Source organism: Pyrgilauda ruficollis, unplaced genomic scaffold (genome assembly GCF_017590135.1).
Source record: "Pyrgilauda ruficollis isolate IOZ18807 unplaced genomic scaffold, ASM1759013v1 scaffold200, whole genome shotgun sequence".
Classification (NCBI taxonomy): domain Eukaryota; kingdom Metazoa; phylum Chordata; class Aves; order Passeriformes; family Passeridae; genus Pyrgilauda; species Pyrgilauda ruficollis.
Genome location: NW_024519208.1, coordinates 229,464 through 250,240, shown reverse-complemented (window position 1 = coordinate 250,240; position 20,777 = coordinate 229,464). Strand labels below are relative to the sequence as shown.

General features: G+C 45.6%; 1 protein-coding gene across 10 annotated transcripts in view; it reads left to right on the top strand.

Moving 5' to 3' along the window:
• The window catches only part of DOT1L (DOT1 like histone lysine methyltransferase), a 72,171-nt gene that overhangs the window by 8,719 nt on the left and 42,675 nt on the right, over nt 1-20,777 (top strand). For all 10 annotated transcript variants that reach the window (XM_041467156.1, XM_041467149.1, XM_041467150.1 and 7 more), the window contains exons 2-7: nt 8,301-8,344; nt 10,729-10,803; nt 13,063-13,126; nt 15,168-15,396; nt 16,995-17,089; nt 19,763-19,825. In XM_041467156.1, the coding sequence (XP_041323090.1) occupies nt 8,301-8,344; nt 10,729-10,803; nt 13,063-13,126; nt 15,168-15,396; nt 16,995-17,089; nt 19,763-19,825 (570 nt within the window). The remainder of the gene's footprint in view (nt 1-8,300; nt 8,345-10,728; nt 10,804-13,062; nt 13,127-15,167; nt 15,397-16,994; nt 17,090-19,762; nt 19,826-20,777) is intronic.

Below are 20,777 nucleotides of genomic sequence, written 5' to 3'. Positions count from 1 at the left end.
GAGGGCAGTAGGACACACCAGTGACTTGCTGTTTTACCAGAATCATTGCATTCCCCTATGTATTCTGTTTATGTTAGAATACATTGTGTTATGTATTCTAACATAAACGTTGTTTTAAGCTGTTGTTTTGCATAGTGGAATGACTTCTTTTGTCTGGCTCGTCCTGCTGTGGTTGTCCTGTGTGCCTCCAACACTCCTGCAGGCTGATTGCATGTTAATGGATTGACCCAGCCCCTCCTGCACTACCAGGGGAACCATTCCCTCCTGCATCTGTGCAGTGTCCGTAGCAACAGTTGGGATTGCTGTGTGCAAAGGCAAAACTGTTACTGTGCTTGAAGCAGCAGCAGTGAAAGTGCAATCCCTGTTGCAACCATGCTAAATAATTATCCAGAGCAGTTTGGATCTTCTTTCTCAATGTCTGTTTCCTTTGTTAGTTTATTTTGGACCTTGGACCAACCTTTCCTTTTTATTTAAATGTCCTTATGTAGCCATTAAGGAGGCCATAGTGACCACTATGTTTTCCAGTTGGTTTTGTGTGACAGTAACCTAGAAACTACTGAAACTACCTCAGGCTTGTCTGCTTCCTGCTGTGTGGGAGATGGGCTTCCAGATGCAGTCTTGGGAGTTCTTCCTTGCCTTGTCTTTTCTTCCCTGGAACTGGGAGGGAAAGATGGTTACAAGGTGTTCTCTGCAGGAGATCTCTTTTTATACATTCTAATAAAAATGTATTCTTGTGAATGTCCCTGTGCTTTCTTGATTAAGAGAATGACAGTAATTGGGTGGTTCAGAGGAGACTTTTGGTTCTTGTCTCTCTTGGTAAGAAAAATAGCGCTGTGGTTGTTGCTAAGGAAGCTAAAATGGCACAATCTTGATTTGGGATAAAATCTGGTGACATTAAAACAAGACCTGCTATCCAATGTGGAATACAGCATGGAGCAGGCTTTTCCTTTCCCTTACCCAGGGTTTAACTGGCGTTTGAACACAAGGCAGAGCTGGCAGGACATGGAGCCTGAGATCCTCCCTTCACTGAGCAGCTCCTGGCTGCTGCAGTGGCTGGAGGTGCTTTGGCTTTTCAAAGACTCTTGTGACCCTCTTGTGTTCAGGTGTGTTGGCCATGGAAGTGCCCTGGGCAGGGGGACTGTGCTGGTGGGTCTCTCTAGGTGGGTTAAATGAAATTAAACCCCGTGGGAGGAGGAACACAAACTTGTGACAGGCTGAAATCCCTGGTTTGTGAGGGCATCCGTGTGCCGTGCAGGATGCTGGATCTTTCCTGGCTCCCAGGAAAGCTGCAGCTGCAGTGGCTCCTTTTGCCTTTCCTGGTGTCCAGAGAAACCCTTATCATCCTCCCCAGATGGAAGGAAGCAAGGGGCTTGAAAGAGGCACTTGTCCCACCAGCCTTCTGCAAGATTGATTGGCTTTTCCTAATCCATCTTTTTGATCTCTGCTAACCATCTTGTCTGCAGCTGTAACATCCTCTCCTTTGGATTTATGGACTGCTGCCTGGGGAGAGAGAGCTGCCACTGCAGGCAACCAAGCTGTTGTTTAAATCCAGGAGCTGGTGGGACTGACCTCTTTTGTTTTGCAAGTTAAATGGGTCATGTGGAGATCAGAATTTGGCAAATCCCAATGACTTTTGTTAATCCATGAGTGGGGTCAGTGTCCAGGATTTGGGAGGAGCTGGTGTTACATTGGAAGGCTAGAATTGTATCCAGACAGGTCATTAAAAGGTACTCAAGGTTGCCATTGAATTATTTGTAACTGGCTTGTTTCAGCTTTGGTTTTGACACATCTGGTGGACAGGGGAGAGCTGCAGGAGCTCTGTGCCTCCTGCTCTGCCCCTGCTTGACCACAGTGCTTTTCACATTTCTGAAGAGCTGCTTTGGTCACCTGGCCTGTTTTTAGGGGAGGAAGCATGGTGTGGTGAGCCAGAACTGGCTCTGAAAGGGCAAGGGTTGCTTTGCTGTGGGATAGTTTAGTCTGGGCAGCCAAAACTATGCCCAGAAATATTCCTGCCTATGAAGAGGAGATAAGGAGTCATAAAAGTCTCTGTGTGGTGCTGGGAGAGTGAAAGATTGAAGGGGTCTGAGCTGAGATTTTTTTTTTTTTTTTTTTTTTTTTTTTTTTTTTTTCCAAGAACTTACTCAGGTTTTCAAACCATTTGTTTGCTGCTCAGGTCTGCAAGCCTTTTGGGCTGCCTTTTCACCACCCATGCTGTGTAGATGATCAGATCTCACAAAGATCCCTCTTTCAGAGAATCATGGAATCCCAGGTTTGGGTTGGAAGGGACCTTAAAGCCCATCCAGTGCCACCCATGCCATGGGCAGGGACACCTTCCACTGTCCCAGGCTGCTCCAAGCCCTGTCCAGCCTGGATGAGGCATAGCTTGGCATGTGGAGAAATAAAATTTAGAAAAATATGGTTTTCACCTTTGAGCCCCAATTTAGGCTTACCCCAAGGCTAAGCACAGTTTCATAAGAAGAACTCAAATAAAAAAAGATGTAAATTTGGAAGGGCACTGGAGTGGTGTTTCTTGCCTCGAGGCAGTGCTGGCTGCCCAATTTAACTGAACAAATTCTTTGTGTTTGAGGATGGAAACCAGAGCATTTAAAACTGTTGCTTTAGGTTACAGATTCACTTTAGACTATGGATTGTTGCACTGGAGGTTAACTGTTCTGTACAAACACACCCAGGAGTCTGGGATATGGTATTGGAACACAGAATTAAATCAAAATCTTGCCATTTAAGTATCTTAAGGGATGTTAGTTTGAAGATTTGATGTAACCAAAGCAGCCATACCAGGAGGAGGAGTATTGGGCTTTGTGTTCAGGGGGAATTACAAACTGTTCCAGCAGCTAACTTGTGGCAAAAATGTTGCCAACTCTAATTTGTACCTTACCTTGCTCTTAAAGAGTGTCCTGTAGAAGTGTTTGATTTGGTTTTTTAGTAGGAATTTGGTGCTTTGTAGAAGAAAATTGTGCACAGATTACTGAGCTGTGGCTGAGGTTGATCATGCCATGCACACTGTGATCTCTGTCTATATAAAATGTGTTATTTGGGCTGCTTTAGCTTTCTCACTCTGGTGGCAGAGGAAGAGCTGTGAGTGCTGCTGAGTCCTGGAATATCCTGAGCTGGGAGGGACCCCCAGGGATGCTCAGCCCAGCCCCTGTCCCTGCCCAGCCACCCCAACAAGCCCACCCTGAGCACCCCTGGCAGCGCTGTCCAAACGCTCCTGCAGCTCTGGCAGCCTGGGCAGTGCCCAGCACACTGAGTTCTGGTCGTATTGGTGATTGTAAAATTTGATTTAACAAACAAAGGATGTGATTATAGAAAAGGAAAATGATTGCTTCAATATACGTATTTGGAAAGAGCTTTTGGGCACTGTCTTATTTGGCTTTCAAGTGACATGTTAGGGCTTCTCATATCTGCAATATACAAAAGGTCTTTTTATGAGGAGGTGAAGGGAAAGATTGAACTCTTAAAAATTGCTCTGTGGTCCAACCTCCATGGCCTGAAGGGTGACAGGAGTTGGTGTCTGTAGGAGGACTCAGCTCTGTGTGTGTGTGTGTGACAGGAGCTCTGTGTGCTGGGGGCACTGGTGTGGGGCTGTTTCTGGCTTCAAACTCTGTGCTCAGAGTTGTAGGAACGTGTGGCTGGAGAAACTGGTTGTAAGAATCAGAAGGGTGAAGCTGTTCAGTCCTGCTGGCTGAAACTGTGCTCCACTTTTCCATAGAATATGTTGGATGCTCTTCGACATGACTTTTGACAAAGTGTCTGCTTTCTTTCTGTTATTTTTTCCAATGAAATATCTTGGCAAAAACTATCAAACTTTCTCTGGGAACTCACGTTTCAATTTAAAATTCAGCCTTTAGGTTGGAGACCAGAACTCTGTGAAAAGTTCATCTGGAGAGAGTTGGCTGCAATAACTCAATGTGTGTTTAAGTTTGGTTTGTTTAAAACTTGTGAAGAGCTTTGGGCAGTCTCAGTAATTACTGCAGACTGCAACTCTTTACTTTAAATACTTTCCACATTAAAGAGATAAGGCTGATTGTGAAAAGCTTCCATTTATGTGGCTCAGAATATTCCAAGGGCCTCTCAGACAACATAAGTACAGGAACATTGGAAAGTACGTGCAGGCCAGGAGCAGCACGTAGTGTGCTCCATCCCCTCCAGTGCAGGGAGGGAGGGAGGGAGAGCAGCCTGGAGCAGGAGGAGGGTGAATGGAGCTGCCCTTTGTGACAGGGAGCACCGTGGTGGCATCATCTCATCTCGTGACTGGGAACAGAACACAGAGGCTGCCTGAGCCTCGGCCAAAAGGCTCCTGCACACGGGATTCCAGCATTGATGGAGTGTGTGGGAGGCTCTTCCCCAGGAGCTGCTGCTGCCAAAGCCCTGTGGGTGTCAGGGTCCAGCATGACACACGAGCACAACCTGCCTGCAACCTGAGTCATGGGCACTGCAGCTGGGAAAAATAATATCAACCCCCTGAACTGAGCCAAAACCCCCAAACTCAGACCCCTGGCTGAGCAGGAGAAGCTTCAGGCCACCTTTGGGGCTGCAGGGTGAGGTTGATCAGCAGAGCAGGAATCACCATCCATCCTCCCAGGCTGCTGGGTTCAGTGTTCATCCATCCCCTGGAGCTATCTGGGATAAAGCTGCTGCTGCCAGCTCTGCTGAGTGTCTGCCCTGCACCACTGCATCTGCTTGGGGTGCTGATGGAGCAGGGTCAGGATTTGGGGGGGTGGATTTGTAGAGGATTTTAAAAGTTTGATGGAAGGTTTATATAGGATGTGTTTGTATGTAAACTTTGAGATAAGAAATGCTGACTTAGAAATGCCATGGAATAAGACATACAATGTTGAGAGAAAAATGGAACTAGAAATAAGTTTCAGAGGATGGCCTTGCAAGTAAGATTAGATACTTTGAAGAATTAGAACCATGAAAGATGTATTGTAGTAGGACCCACAAGGGGTAATTTTAGATTATTGGCTTTGAGGCATTTACAGCATGGTGTGGCAAAAACGGATAAGAAATGTTTATAATGTATTGTAATTAGGAAATAGTTGGTTTCTAATTGTGATGAATTATAACATTTGTATTGTCTCACCTTTCACATGAGACTAAAAATAGAATAAAAGTTTTTAAAGCACCTCTCAGTTGTCTCATCTCTGGGTCAGAAGAGAGCATAATCCAAGAGTTTCTATTCCATTTCCCTTTTGGTTGCCTCAGACTCCCTGTCAGTGCCATAACCAGTTGTTTGAACACAGATGTGATGCCTGTTGCTGTTCAATGTCTTTTCTGATTAAATCATACAACCATAATGATGAAACGGGGCTGGGAGTTTCTCTAAGAAAAGAGAAGCTGCTCTGTACACCCTTCAGATATGTTTCCCCCTTCCCTCAATTTTCCACAGCCAGCTCTGCTTTGAAGAAATGCAGAAGATCCTACTGGATTTTTAATTACGACTTTTTTTTTGCAAGACTTGCTTGAGACCTTGGGAGCTTCTCTGCTCAGCCAAAGTCTGTTAGAGAGTGAAGTAAACTTGGGAAGTGTTTCAGCACGGGGAGTTCAGCAGCAGTAGATGTGGAACTGGTTTGGATTTCTTTATTCCTAGATAATGTCACAAACTAAGCTCAAAAGCCCCTTGTGCCTGGAGTTTCCACATGAGGTTGTGCAGTCACTTAAATTGGATGATCTGTAGTTGTAGATGTGAATTCTGATTTAATATTACTATTTTTAGTTGATTTTTTTTGCTTTTTAAAGCCAAGACAGAAGAATCTGTTAATAGACAGTTTTAGTCACTTAGAGGGCTGTTTTCATGAAGACCTGTAGGACAAGGGGTCTGTCGTGTGCTCTGCTCACACTGCAAGTGTCCAGCCCCAGCAGTGGGGAATAGAACTTCCTCCCAGGAAATGGTTATGCCAGAATAAGCCTGAATTCACTTTTCTGGTATAATGTGTTTATGTTGATAAAGCAAATTGTGACTCTGCAGGAACACAGTTTACTGGGAGAGCTGGATCAGCCCAGGGGTCTCTGCTGGGATAATTCTGCATGGAGTGAAACATGAACATTTCTGGGAGATGTTTATGGATGAGCTGCTGTCCTGGGTTATTCTTACCCTTGGCAGATAAGAAATGAGAATAAAGAGAAGTTCTCCTCCCTCCTTGTCCCCTCCTTTCAGTGCACAGAGAAAAGAGGAGAGAACACATTCTCTTTTATTGGTGCACTGAGAGGCAGGAACAGGTTTCAGTTTAGTTGCTTCCCTGGTTTCTAGGCCAACATTTATCAAAAGAATTACCTGACATTCCTGGGAGACTGGATTATGGATGCTGCTGTTTTCTGTAGGTTTTGGGCTGTCCCAGCCCAGGAGACTGGAGGAAGCACAGCCCCAAATCTGTTCTGTGGTGTTTGGGCTGCTGCTGTGGCACCAGCAGCTTGTTAAAGGTGGCCAGGGCAGTGCTCAGCTCTAGGCTCTGTGTGATCCATCCCAAGTGTCCTGGCTACTGCTGTTGGCTGTTTTTTTTCCTCCTTCTCCATGTTGCAACTGGAATAATTTGGTTTTCTTGGATTAGCCTTCCTTGTGACTTCTAGATTTGGGGTTAACTTTTTGTCATCTGAAAACAAGACCTTTTTTCCTGGTGATGTTCTCTCATCGCTTTAGTATAGAATCCCAGACTGGTTTGGGTTGGAAAGACATAAAATATCATTTTGTTCAATTTTCCACCATCCCAGGGTGCTCCAAGCCCCATCCAGCCTGACTTTGGACACTGCCAGGTCTGCAGGGGCAGCCACAGGGTGACACCTCTGATCCAGGTTGCTCTGGGCACCCTGTGCCAGGGCCTGCCCACCCTGCCAGGGAACAATTCCTGCCCAATATCCCATCCAGCCCTGCCCTCTGGCAGTGAGAGCCATTCCCTGTGTCCTGTCACTAACTCCCCATATTAAAATTTCCTCTCCCTTCTGTTTATGAGCCCCTTTAAGGCACTGGAAGAATGGCAGACCTCAGAAATTCTTGCCTGTCTGTCCATCTGTCCTGAAATTTTTAACTAGGCATTGAAAGGGCTGTGTACAAATTTATTGGAATGAGAACTTCTGCAGGCCTGGCTGATCCCAAGTGCATGAACTGGCTATACAAGGGAAAATGTGTTTCCTCCTGAAAATAGGAAAGCTGAGATAATGATGGAAAATGCTTCCATTTGACTCAGATCATGTTCTTCCATGTCTTAAAATGAGATAATCCAAGCATTTTCTGTTATCAACCATCAGTGGTTTTCTTCTTGCCTTCCCTTCCTTCCCCTGCCCCCAGTCCTCTGCTTTGTTACCTGTCTCTGCCCTTTGCTACAGAATTTCTCCTGGTAACTACAGAAATGACATTTCTGCAGCACAAAGCAAGGGAAATTATTTAAGGGAGCCTTTGCACTTGTGTTTCTGGAAGGGCTGTAGATACAAGACTCCTAATTGAAAGGTCAAAGCCACTTGCAGAAACAAATGTCTAAATATAACCCCAGCTTTGTCCAGATGGACTGTGGTAACTAAGACTGGATACATCAATGTGTATGAGGAACTCCTGTGGCTTCCCTAAAATAGAACTTTTTTTTTGTACAATGGTGCATATAAATGCAGCTCCTAGAGCTCTTTTTAGCATGAAATTCTAATAATTTGCTAAATCCACTTGTGCTTCTGTTGCTCCTGAATAAACTCCCAAATGAAATCAGCAAACCTCCATGTCTCACCCTGGTGTGGATGTGTGATGCTCAGGGTTTGGTGTGTTTTGGCTTTCAGTTCATGAGCAGAGCTGCATATCCGGGCCTTTTTCTGTGTGCTCTGAGGCTGTTTTTCCTGCACTGACATCTGCTCCCACTGTTTATTGGATGCTTTATTTTGGAAAGCCATTCCCTGTGCAAGAATCTCACTGCCCATCTGGAGCTGGGAGCCTGTGCCAGATGCTGGGCCAAGGGAATCAGCTGTTCATTGGGAACTTGCAGGCAAGTACCTGCTGCATCCCAACAATCCCAAAGGCTTCAGTCCCATGATCCTCAGCCACACAGCCCCTGACTGCAGGGAATGACAGAGAAATAAGTAGAATGACACTTCCTTCATATCAATCGCAGACACTTGAGAAATTTATTTCCTTAAGCCTTATTTTTCTTGGAGGGCTCATTTTGATGCCTTTAATGGGTGGAATTCAAAGACTTCTTTTTCTATATGCTTGGCACCTGTATCCTAAAAAAACTATGATTCTTGTAAACCTCTGACAAGCAGCACCTGATGTGTCTTTTTTTTTTTTTTTTGTTTAATTTCAGGACAAACACCACGATGCTGCTCATGAAATTATTGAGACCATTCGGTAAGTGCTCAGTGCAGCCTGCCTGGGACCCTTCCTGTGCTTCACTGCAGCTCTGGGAAGGGATGGCTGGAGTCAGGACACACAGGAGGGCAGCAGTTACCATTTAGCAGCTCTGAGTTATTTTTCTAAGCTGAATTTGCTGCAATACAGAGCTCCCTGCCAAAGAGATTTTTTTTTAAATCTTGCCATATTCCATTCTGTTGTGAACAGAGTTAAAAATGGGTGGTGGTGTTCAGCTTTAATACTTGTGGCAGTGGGTATTTGAGCTGTGGACAGGCAAGGTTAAGGGAACATCCTTGGCTTGGTGTGTTATGTCCTGATCTTGCCTCTGCCCACCCTCTCTGTTTCCCCTGTTGCTGTGATCTTGCAGCATTTGGGTTGTTTGGCAATGATCTCCCTGTAGCGTTGCTCCTAATCCTGCTGATAGAGTTGGAACAGCGTGGGGAAAATGGGAGGATAAAGGTGAAAGACAACTGTGAGGAGCAGGAAGTCAGAGGATTTCCCAACACAGGCTCTCAGGACGTGACTTGCTGTTATTTCAGCAGGATTAGGAGGGGACTTGCCAAAGAACAACTTTTAATAAATGCTACACGAATTCCCCAAACACCTGAGGGATGAGGATGAGTTATCCCCATTACAAAGCTGCTCTTGTTAACTGTTTTAGATCCTCACTGGCTGCCCTTGGCTCAGCTCAGGGCTGTGTCTGCAGCAGCTTTCAGTGCTTGGGTGGTGCAGATACAGGTGAGAGAGGAGGTGTTTTACCTGCAGAACCACCTGAGCTCAAAATCTGGTCACAGATGGCAAAGAAAAAGGTAGCAGTGAGCCTTGTGTGCTCCCAGTGTGAGTGTGAGAGAGCCAAGTGCTTGATAACATCACTCACATGCATGAAATCAAAGCATTTCCCATGGGCTGGGGTGGCAGAGGATGTGGAATGAGGCTGGAGCTGAACATTTTTCTCCCAAATGATTTTCTTTTTCTGTCTACAAAACACTGCCACTGGTGCTGCCAGTTTGCTTGGACTGGTGGGGATAAGAACCTGTGTTTTGGGGTTTTGTGGCATCATTTTTGGGGTGTGGAGAAGGCCCTTTGCAAGGGGCTCAGAGGGGGTGGCTGGAGTGGTTGGTGCTTTCTGTGCTGGAGGCAAAGGGAAGCTGCCTTAGGAAGCAGTTGGGCCAAGTAATGTTTCACAACTGTTTTCAGCAAGGCTGCAGTGAACTCGGTGTCAGAAGCTCTCGTGCTGCCTTTGCCTTGTGCAAAGTGCCCACAGTGTTGTGAAAGTGGTGGTGAGAGAATGCAGGGAAGCCTTTATCTCATCAGGCAGTGGAGTCATGGAATATCCCAGGCTGGAATGGGCACAAGGATCCAGCTGCTGACTGCCTGGTCCTGGGATTTAAGAAGTTTGCAGGGAGAGTCCTGGTGCTTTTAAGGGAGATGTGAGATACCAGAGGAGGGCCAGCCGTACATGTCCAATTTCTGGTTTTTACTGGCCTGTGTAGTTATTAACCATGTGTGAATCAGCCAGAAGGAACAGAACTGTTGGATCTTCAGTATTTTTTTTTCCCACCATTTTAATAGTGAAGAATGGAGCAAACTTCATGACGAAGAAATTCTCTGATTCCTATTGGAATTCATCCTGTGATGTGGGTTTTTCTGATGCTGACAGTGCTTTCCAATTTGATATTTGTGGAGAAAATTTGTGTGCAAAGCTTCTGTGGCTTTTAAATTGCCTTTAAAGGAAATTAATCTTCCTCCATTCCACAAGTGAAGCTCTCTCCTGTGAGCTGCCATTGTTGGATGCACTGCAAGTGGGCATGTGCTTCCCTTTTCTTTTGGCCACAACACACAGGGCTGTGTTAATTTAGATGCAGATCAAAGACGTTCTTTTATCAAAAGAACGTCTAAAAATCTGGTTTTGTTGGGTGTGTAAGGTGTAAGAGCAGTTTAGACACCCCCAGAGGCGAATATCCTGGCACTGAGTGGTTGGTGACAGGGTTTTTGGGCTGCTGTGGGAAATGTCTTCTCCACATTCAGCCTTGTCAAAGCTTCCTGCAGCATCAGAATTCTTTGGAAATGCTGCACTTCTGCATTTTATGTTAGATTAACATCAGCCATGACTTTGGGTATTTTTAGACACGTGGAATACATTTATCACCTCATTTTGAAGCTTTATGCTCCTGCCAGTGTCTGCAGGCATCTTGCTGTTTATTCAGTACAAATGTGAACTGTTGCAGTTTCCCATGATGCCTGCCTTATTCCTAACAATACTGAGTTCCCAGGGCTGCTGCAGTGTCCTCTCTTCATGTAAAGCAGTCCAAATTGAGACAAACGACCTTATTACACTTAATTGGCAATACCTCTATTCATTATTTCTTCTCTCCTTCTAGGTGGGTCTGTGAAGAAATCCCAGATCTCAAGCTTGCCATGGAAAACTATGTTTTAATTGACTATGATACAAAAAGGTGAGAGGAATGTTTTTGTTCCCAGCAGGAGTTCAGGGTGTAGTGAACCAGTGTGTAACTGGTTATTCTTAGACACTACCAACTGAAGTTTTCTCTCAGAACTGGCTTCAGGCTCTGCTGGAGTTATTTTGGTAGGAAATGTGTAACAGCAACATTGGCAAAGGCAGTTGGATTAAGGACATAATTGGAAACTCCACGAGCTCCAGTGCAGCTCTGCTGTACGTTGAATTACTCACTGTGAAACAATGATCGGTATCTGCGCCCTTGGAGCAGGGCCAGCCTGGGAATCTCAATGGTTCCTGCTCCTGTAGTAACCAGGAATTCCTGTTCTCAGCAGGCCATGGCAGAGCTGGGTGCCAGAGGGAGCTGCACCTTCCCCTCCTCCCCTTCCTGCTGGCTGGGGGCTGAATTCAAAGGTGGAATTCCCAGGAGTGTTGTGGGCAGTTGGAGGGGTGCCTCAGTTCCATGGAGTTCATACCCACAAGCAGTTCAGAATGAATGTCTCTTATGGGATATTCCCCTCCTGGCTGGGAGAGGCAGATCCTGACCTGTGGTGTGTCTGTGGTGACTTCTGAGGTTCTGTGCTTGGACTTGGCTCCACTGACACTGGGAAAAGGGAGGATGCTCAAGCTGCAGCTTACAAAAACCTCCCTGGTTGCCTTCATGGGAAAAATTGAATTTATCCAAGTCCACAGAATGATTAAACTGTTAAAAGAAAGTTTACTGATGAAACTGCATTGCTGTGAGTAGAATCCCAGAATATCCTGAGCTGGATCCCACAGGGATCATCAGTGCAGCCCCTGTCCCTGCACAGCCACCCCAACAAGCCCACCCTGAGCACCCCTGGCAGCGCTGTCCAAACGCTCCTGCAGCTCTGGCAGCCTTGGGGCCGGGACCATTCCCTGGGCAGCCTGGGCAGTGCCAGCACCCTCGGGGGCAAGAACCTTTCCCAACCTAAACCTCCCCATCACCAGATACTTCTGTCATGATCTGCTTAAGGTATTGCTTCCTCTTCTCTCCATTTTCAATTGTTTCATTGAAAGACTTGTTAGTCCCTGCCTTCCTCCTGGAAAATTCAGGAGTAATCAAGGTCAAGCATCCCTTGTCATTAAAATCCATTAATTTGGGTTTGTGGATTACTCCCAGCAACTGCATTACTGTATTTTTGTGCTTCTGGCATCCTCACTGGGTGTGTTTCACTGGGGACCATCAGTGTGGTTGGCAGCAATTCTGAATAAAAGTGAAATCCCTCTGTTGCCCCAAGTCGCTCCCCACTATCTTCCTGAAGCTTTTCAGGAAAGTCATGAACTGGAATTCTGGTAATGATTTCAGTATTTTTTCTTCCTTTGAAAAAAATTTCTTGGAAAAATCCCTGGCAGCAGATGGGCTGAGCCAGGGATGTGAAAAAGAAGCAGCAGGTTATGGAAATGCAGACAAACCCATTGCAGCCTCTTTCTTTTCCCAGCATGGGAACAAGCACAGGCAGCTGGGAGAACTCATGGGAGAGGTGTCCTGGCTGGTGTGGTGACCCTGAGGATCACAAGAGACTCAAGTGTCCCTTCTGATGTCCCCTGGCCCTCCATCCCTTCCCAGCTTTGGGAATGCCCATGGTTTAAAGATGTCACTCCTGTAACCCCTTGTGTTGTTTTTGCTGCTGCTCTGTGGGTCTGGTTACATAACCATTGATGTTCCCAGGAATATACTTTCTTTCCTGGCCTGAGAGGAATTGATTTAATCCTCTCAGTTTGTGTCATTAGGGCATCTGCCTGGGCTGACCATAATCCCAGGCAGCCCTTGCAGCAATCCCCAGGCTTTCCTGATGGGTGATGGTTTAGGCTGTGTGCTGGCTCTGGCTCTGTCTGCATTTTCAGTTTCAGGGTGAATTTCTGGAAAAGCATCTGCTTTTCTCAGGACTGAGTATTGTGGAGAGATGATAGCAAAAAGGAGAAAAATATACAGAGCTCTTAAATTTCTGTGTAGCTGAAAATATGGAGAAGAGGTTCTGAGAATACAGAACTTTACCAGGAAAAGGGCTGTACTCAAAGTATGATTTACAATAAAGGAACTAATATTATTTGTCATGTACTCCTGGTCTACTGGGGATTTTGTTTAAAGGAAAAAAAGTCTTAGATCTATGTATGTAATTACATATCCTGAGAGAAGCAAACCCTAAATACCTACTAGCCAAGAGGATGGAGAAGCCCAAGGTTTTACCTTCAAACCTGCCTGTTTTGAGCTGCCCCTGTGTTCTCCCCCCAGCTTTGAGAGCATGCAGAGACTGTGTGACAAGTACAACCGAGCCATTGACAGCATCCACCAGTTGGTAAGTATTGAATTTGGCAAAAAACCTGCCATGGTTTTTGTGTGCCACCTCTGAATTCAGCTAGTGAACAACAGCAGAAAGCTGTGACTGACTCAATTCTGCATCATTACTCAGTTCAACATCACTTCAATGGGGATAGCAAAGAAAAAAGGAGTGAACAAACCTTTACACCTACCCCAACTCTATTCAGTCCTGTGCTTCACATTGCCAATTTTTTTTTGCATCTCTTTAAATTCCCCTTTATCAGCTGTGAAATTACCTGTCAATTGAGGTGTGACAAATGTGATGTTCCAGCAATATCCAGCTTTTTGGGGGGCTCGAGCTTGGTATTAAACTTATTTTCTTGATCACACCTGGACAGTCAAGGAGTTAGTATTGGAGGGATATTCCTACAGAAAGAAAGGGAATTGAACACCACTTTTTGTTCCCAAATTTAGAGCTGCTGCTCTTCCTTGTGCATTTCTGGCACTGTTATTTTGGCACTTGGAAACAACTGACATACCTTCAGGGGGAAGGAAAGGTTTATCTACATTTAACACAGGGATTTCTCATAAAGATTGACTTTTGCACAGGGAAATCTGTGACTTATGGGTACTTAAATAATCCATATGAACTCTCCTGTGTGTTGTGGAAGTGATCCATGGCTTAGGAATTTCCTTGCCACAGTTCAGCTGCTCTGGCCTGTGGGATCACTGGCTAAAGTAGAATGTAATCTCTTTTCAGGCCCATTTAATGAGCCTTTTGGTTCTCTTACCCCCAAAAAAGGTTGAACTGGAGGAAGCAAAATCTGAACAATGAATAATGTTACTATTCTGCTTAATTTGAAAGCATAGGTGGATTTTTTCCTCTGCTGTGCTTGTGGGAATTATTTGAAATATGCAGTATTATGGCAACAAGCCTTTTTTTGCTGGGATTTTCTTAATATTTTGGGCCATAAAAGCTTGTGTTTATTTGGATTCAGGCACCTTCATGTCTGCGTTGGTTAATAGCTAAATATTAGCAGCTATTCAGCATTTGCAGTTGCTATCTGAACTGGCAAACCTGATGGGTTTAATTTTTTCCTTCCCATCTGAATCTCACAGGAAAGTTTAGGAGGGGTACTGGAATTGCCCTTTTTTGGTTTGTTTTTATCAAAGGGAGAGATAGACATTTTTAAAACTTAACCACTTTTCTGCTTAGGATGGGTTTTTTTCTGAAGAAGAAAGGAAGCTTGATTTCCATCTCTTTCCTGCCACTCCCTGTCTGAGTGCATCTGATCCCTCCCATGTGACAGCTCCTGGAGCAAAATTAACCTGTTCTTGTGTTGTCAACATCAGTTCAGTGGGGATAGCAAAGAAAAAAGTAGTGAACAAACCTTTACACCCACTCCAAAGTGTTGTGCTTTGCATTGACAATTGTTTCTGGCATTTCTTTAAATTCCCCTTTATCACCTGTGAAATTACCTGTTAACTGAGGTGTGACAAAGTGCAGAGCAACTGCTGGTGTGCGATTTCTGCAGAATCCCAGAATGGCTTGGGTTGGGGTGGATTTATAGCCCATCCAGTGCCAGCCCTGCCACGGCAGGGACACCTCCCACTGTCCCAGGCTGCTCCCAGCCCTGCCCAGCCTGGCCTTGGGCACTGCCAGGGATCCAGGGGCAGCCACAGCTGCTCTGGGCACCCTGTGCCAGGGCCTGCCCACCCTGCCAGGGAACAATTCCTGCCCAAGATCCCATCCAGCCCTGCCCTCTGGCAGTGGCAGCCATTCCCTGTGTCCTGTCCCTCCAGGCCTTGTCCCCAGTCCCTCTGCAGCTCTCCTGGAGCCCCTTCAGGCCCTGCAAGGGGCTCTGAGCTCTCCCCAGGGCCTTTTCTTGTCCAGGTGAGCACTCCCAGCTCCCCCAGCCTGGCTCCAGTTCCATTCACTCTTTTTGTCTTTAAGCAGCACCTGCAGCCCAAGCTGAGGCTGAGGGGCTGGGAGGGGCCTGTCCCTCATTCCTCGGTGGGTTTGGTGCCAGGTCCTTGTCCCCATGGTGGGCTCACCCCTGTCCCCCTGTCCCCTGCAGTGGAAGGGGACGACACAGCCCATGAAGCTGAACACTCGTCCCTCCAACGGGCTCCTGAGGCACATCCTGCAGCAGGTCTACAACCACTCAGTCACCGACCCCGAGAAACTCAACAACTACGAGCCCTTCTCCCCCGAGGTCTACGGAGAAACCTCCTTTGACTTGGTGGCCCAAATGATTGATGAGATTAAAATGACAGAGGATGATTTGTTCGTTGACTTGGGCAGTGGTAAGTGACCAATAATTCCTTTTTCTCCTTTGCTTTGCTTTCTCTTTTTCTTTATACTTTAAAAACCCCATATTTGGGAAGCCAAGCAGGGCTGGGGGTTGTGTTACAGGATAAACATCTTTTCTAGATAATCCCCAAAGATGCTCCTGCTTTTTATGCCAGGATTAAATGGACCAGACAAACTCCCCAGACCTCTTTTCTGGTGGCAGGGAAATATCAGCCTGCAATGCAATAAACCCTTGTTACAAACCCCTTTGTTTGTGTTGGTATTGTTGGATACTCTTGTGAAGAAGAAGCAATGTTAAAAATGATGTTTGACCCATCATGTTGCATTCCTAAGGATTCATCTGTTTTCACTGGATTGCTTTATGCCCTTCATATCTGAAAATTGGATTTCTTGACCCTTCCCAAGTGAAACACTTTGTGTGGAATCTGAAAATGAAGGATTTTTTTGCCTCTGACTTATCAGTGTGTCAAAAAAGCTTTCATAGTTTATTTGAATAGTTGTGAAACCCCACAAAATCTAACCCACATCTGCAACAGAGTAGAGTTTTAAAAGGAAATTGATGTGTCTAGTTGGTGAGGAAACCAGGTATGACTCAAGCACATGTGCAACAAAGACACTGAGTAAGAAAATGTTCTTTTTCTTGGTAAATCTGGTTCAGAACAGGAAAGGAGTAATAAGAATTTCTCCTCTTGCTTGATGTGTTCTGAAGTTTTTAACACATTTAAACCCAAACAAGTATGTGTCACACAGGACTTCTGAAGAAAAATAGATTTTTAAAATTTGTGTTTTAAATTTGAAAGTATATTTTAAACATGAACCAGTTGTATATAAATAGTAAATATTTGTCTGTTATACATAGTAAAGCAATAGATGGTAGAATAATTAAATAGTAAATAGTATACTATTATGTAGTATAAGAATATAGTTTATATATGAGATAAAATATACATAATATATGTAATATATAATATAAACTATATTATATTAGGTATATTTCCCATAAGATATGCACTATATTAATAATATATAAGCATAATATATAAACAAATAAAAATATAAATATATATTTATAAAAATTTAAACATTAATGTACAATATATAAATAAATAAATACAGAAATCTATCTATATATTTATATATATATACAGGCTCTTCAGTGATTTTCTTACCTCTGCTTCCTCTCTCAGTGGGACTGACTGAAATTTCCTGTCAGGGACTGATGCTCAGATGAGACCTTTAGAAAGACATCAGAGCTGAGAAACTCTTTTCCATCTGGAGGGAAACAAAACCTCCACAGATTCTCACAATTGTTTGTCCAGGAAGGTTAAAGAAGATCATATCTGGGAGTGCTGCAGGCTGGCTCTCAGGCCCATGGCAGATATTTCAATGTGCTATCCCCAGAAATAAATCAGCTCTTTCTCTCACTCTGTCTTGGGGCTGAGCAGCACCAGGGCAGTGGGAATGTGGGAATGTCAGAGCCCTGCCCAGTCCCCCAGTTCCCCTGCTGGTTTTGTGTGCTCTAAAAGCCTTTCTCCCCTGGCAGTGGTTTCCCTGAACTCTCAGCTCTGTGGTTTTTGGTCCTTCCCTGCAGGTGTGGGGCAGGTGGTGCTTCAAGTGGCTGCAGCCACAAACTGCAAACATCACTACGGAGTGGAGAAAGCCGATATCCCAGCCAAGTACGCTGAGGTGAGTGAGCTGGGGCTGCCGGGGGCAGAACTCACTGCTGCAGGAACAGCAGAATTCCATCTCTGCTGGTGTCTGCTGCTCAGCTCAGCCAGTCCTGGAGCTGGGGAATGTCAGCCATGCAAGGGTGTGCGTGAGGAAAGAAGTGTGTCCAGTCTGGAGTGTCCAGAAGCATCTTTCTGGAGTGATTTCAGGCCCTGAAAGCTCTTTTAACAGTACTGCCAGGGCCTGTTCAAAAGGGAGTGCAGAGTAAGCTTCACCCAAATGTCTGCAGTCATTCCATGGCTGGAATGGCCCTAATGCTGCTCCCAGAGGCCACAGCATGCAGCAAATCCTGGAGTAAATTCACCAAACAATTAGCTGTTAAGTATTTTAAAGGCCATGTCTCTGCCTGTGGTGGTGATGCCCCTTTTTCAGTGATGAAGCCACCAGAATTCCTCCTGAGGCCTCTGCTGGATGTCTGCTGTGGAACTGCTTACGAGGCACCTTAGTGAGGAAAACCATAAAATGTCCTGAAGCTGAAAGAGGGGAGATTTAGATTAGAGTTTAGTGAGGAATTCTTGGATGTGAGGGTGGCACAGGGTGCCCAGAGCAGCTGTGGCTGCCCCTGGATCCCTGGAAGTGTCCAAGGCCAGGTTGGACAGGGCTCGGAGCAGCCTGGGACAGTGGAGGTGTCCCATGGCAGGTGGGACTAAATATTTAAGGTCCCTTGCAACCCAACCATTCCATGATTGTTTGATAATGTTTAGTCAGGCTTCTTTAGTATATTTTAATATTTATGTTAAGGATTCTTTAGTGAGGTTTTTTTACATTTCTAATTCTGTGCCAATGAGACACAGAATGATGAGTTCAAGGCAAACCTGGGAGGCCACAAGCAAACAGGGAAGGTCAGTCATGGCTTGCCACAAGAAGTTTACTTCCTTCAGTAGCTTGAACAGAAACTGATCCCTTTGAATTGTCAAAACACAGATTCAGCCTGAACAGGCTAGAAAATTATCCATCGTGGAGGGAGGGAATAAATAAAACTCCTTGATCCTTTTTTTCAGTGATCTGGGCAAAAATGTATAAACACAGTGGTGAGGACCATCAGTCAAGGACCTGCAAATCCATTTTGTTTCCCCTGCCAGGACTGAGTGCAAGTTTCTACCTGGAGGGCTCTGCAGTCCCTCTGTGTGAACATCCTGGTTTTGATTTGGGGCATTTACAAGACCAGGAATCCCCTCTGTGTTTACCATTAAATTAGAGATCAGCTTTGTAAGGAAAAGTGAAATTCTTTCTTTCACTAATGCCCCTTCCTCTCACTGTGCAAACACAAGGCTTTGATGAAAACAGCAAACAAAAGAATGACCTACAAATGGAGAATTTGGGGTAATCACTGCTGAGGTACCTTCAGTCTTCCATGAGATTACTGGGTGAACAAAATGTTCTGTGTTACTTCCCTGGTTAAATCCTGTCAGATTTAACAACCAAGGAGCTGCTGCAGTGTCAAACTGTGTGGAGCTGCCTTGGGCCTCTGGTTAGGGTCCAGTTTTCCTCCACATATTTGTGGAAGAAGTTGGGTTGAGTTTCCAGTTAAACTGGCTGTGGCACCACATCTATGGGTACCATGATAATAGATGGATAATAAAATTTGGAAAGCTTCACCTAAAGAGGAAGATTGTTACAGATTTATTTTAGTGACGTTGCCTTAATAAATTTAAATGTAAGTTTCTACATAAAAATACTGGGGATTTTTGAGTTTTCCTGCTCAGCTTTGGAGTGCCTTTGAGCATGAAACATGCCTGTCCACACACAGAGTTTTGTTGAGCTGCTGATGGGGCAGCTGATCAACCATCAGCTTGAGTTGTCAGTGGGATCAGAATTTCTGCTGGGCTTCTCACACAGAATCACAGAGCAGGTGGTGTTGGAAGGGATCTCTGGCAGGGTCACCTGGTGCAGGTGACACAGGAATGTGTTCAGGTGGCTTTGGAATGTCTCCAGGGAGGCTCACCTCCCAGTTTGGCCCAAATCCTAAAGATCAGCTGGGGGCAGGCTGCTGGCAGGGTGGTGTGGGAGTGTGTGGGGCACTGACCTGTCTGGATATGGGATTTTGTTCCTTTCTCCCTTCTTTGCACAATAAAAACCAGCAGAGCCCTCCCTGCTCTGCAGCCCTGGTGTGTTTGGGTGCAGTTTGAAGCACTCCCAGTTGCCATGGGAAGCAGATTTGCTGCAGGATTCTCCCTGTTTGCTGCTGGGATGCTTTTCCTGCTGCTTTCTGCCTCCTCAGTGACCCCAGCAGACCTGGCTTTGTCCTGGTTGTCCCTTTGCTCCCTGGGCTTAGGCTGGACTCACCCCCCTTCTCCTGGTAGGATTATGCACCACAATTTAAGGCTGGGCTATTTTTAGTGCTGGGCAGTGTAAGGGCTTTTCTTAGAGCATGGAACTTCCATGAAAAGGGGGGGTGAAAATGCCAGCTTTGCCTTGGCCCTAAGGAAGTGAGGGTTTGGTTTTTTAAGGAAACTGAACAGCAGGAGCTCTGTGTCTGCCTGTCCTTGGAATGTTAATGGCAAAAAACCTCCAACCAGACAGAATTCCTGGGGATCAATGAGTGCTTCAGAGCTGTGTCTCCATTGCTGTGATGGAACTGGAAATGTGAGATGTCCTAATGGCTGGTTTTGGTTTTCTTCCCTCTTGCAGACGATGGACAGAGAGTTCAGAAAATGGATGAAATGGTATGGGAAGAAACATGCAGAATACACAGTGAGTGACACTCAGCTGCAGATTGGGATCCACACCCACGTGCAGAGTTTGTAGAGTCCCCTCCAGCCTTTCCTCAGGCACCAGCAGCTGAGGCACAGCTGCTCCCTGGTTCTTGTATTGATCCTGGCAATGGTGTTTCCAATATATCCTTCCAGACCCTCTGTTTGTCTTGCCTGATGTGGGGCATGGTGCTATTGGGAGCACTTCCAGGTCTTTCCAGAAACTCTTGGAAGATTTATTCTTCTAAAATGTTGTTCTGACTGGGGCTTCCATGAGTCTTCTGTTTGTGTTAAATCCCCTTTCCCTTCCCTCTCTCCATGGATTGGGGTTTTTGCCAGGTGTGGCAGCTCCTCCTTGGGGTTCTGAACTCTCCTACTGGAAATAAAAGCTGAAGCTTTGGTTCTGCAGGCAGGGGAAGGTTTAGCCACCTGGGCCCAGTTCTGGAGGGGATGGGGTGGCAGTGGGGAGGTTCTGGGTGGCTGCAGATTGGAGCAGGAAGTTCCAGGAACAGGTAACAGGCTGGATGGTTCTCAGGGGATGGTGGTTCTGGTTTGGAAAGGTTTGGAATAGGATGCTCTGAAGGTGGAGCTGGAGCAGGAGGATCATTATGGGGAGTCTTCCTGCCTGGGGCAAGGGTTGTGTTGATGTTTCTTTATGTCTGAGGATGTTTTGCCCTCCAAGGATGATGTGAGGAATGTGCAAATCCATGCACTGTCCTGTCCATTCATTCCCTTTTCTCTTTCTTCCCCTTTGTAATTGTCTGTAAGAAAATCTGCTCTCTGCTTAATCACTTCACAGTCAGAAAATGGATGTACAATAGGAACCCACTATTTGAAAACACCTCTATTTCTGTTTCAGTCACTTTCCTGTGGTCAGGGAAGAGTCTGGGTGGATCAGGGATATCCCCAAATATCCCAGGGAAGCTATGTCACTGCTCAGAGGTTGCAGCTGG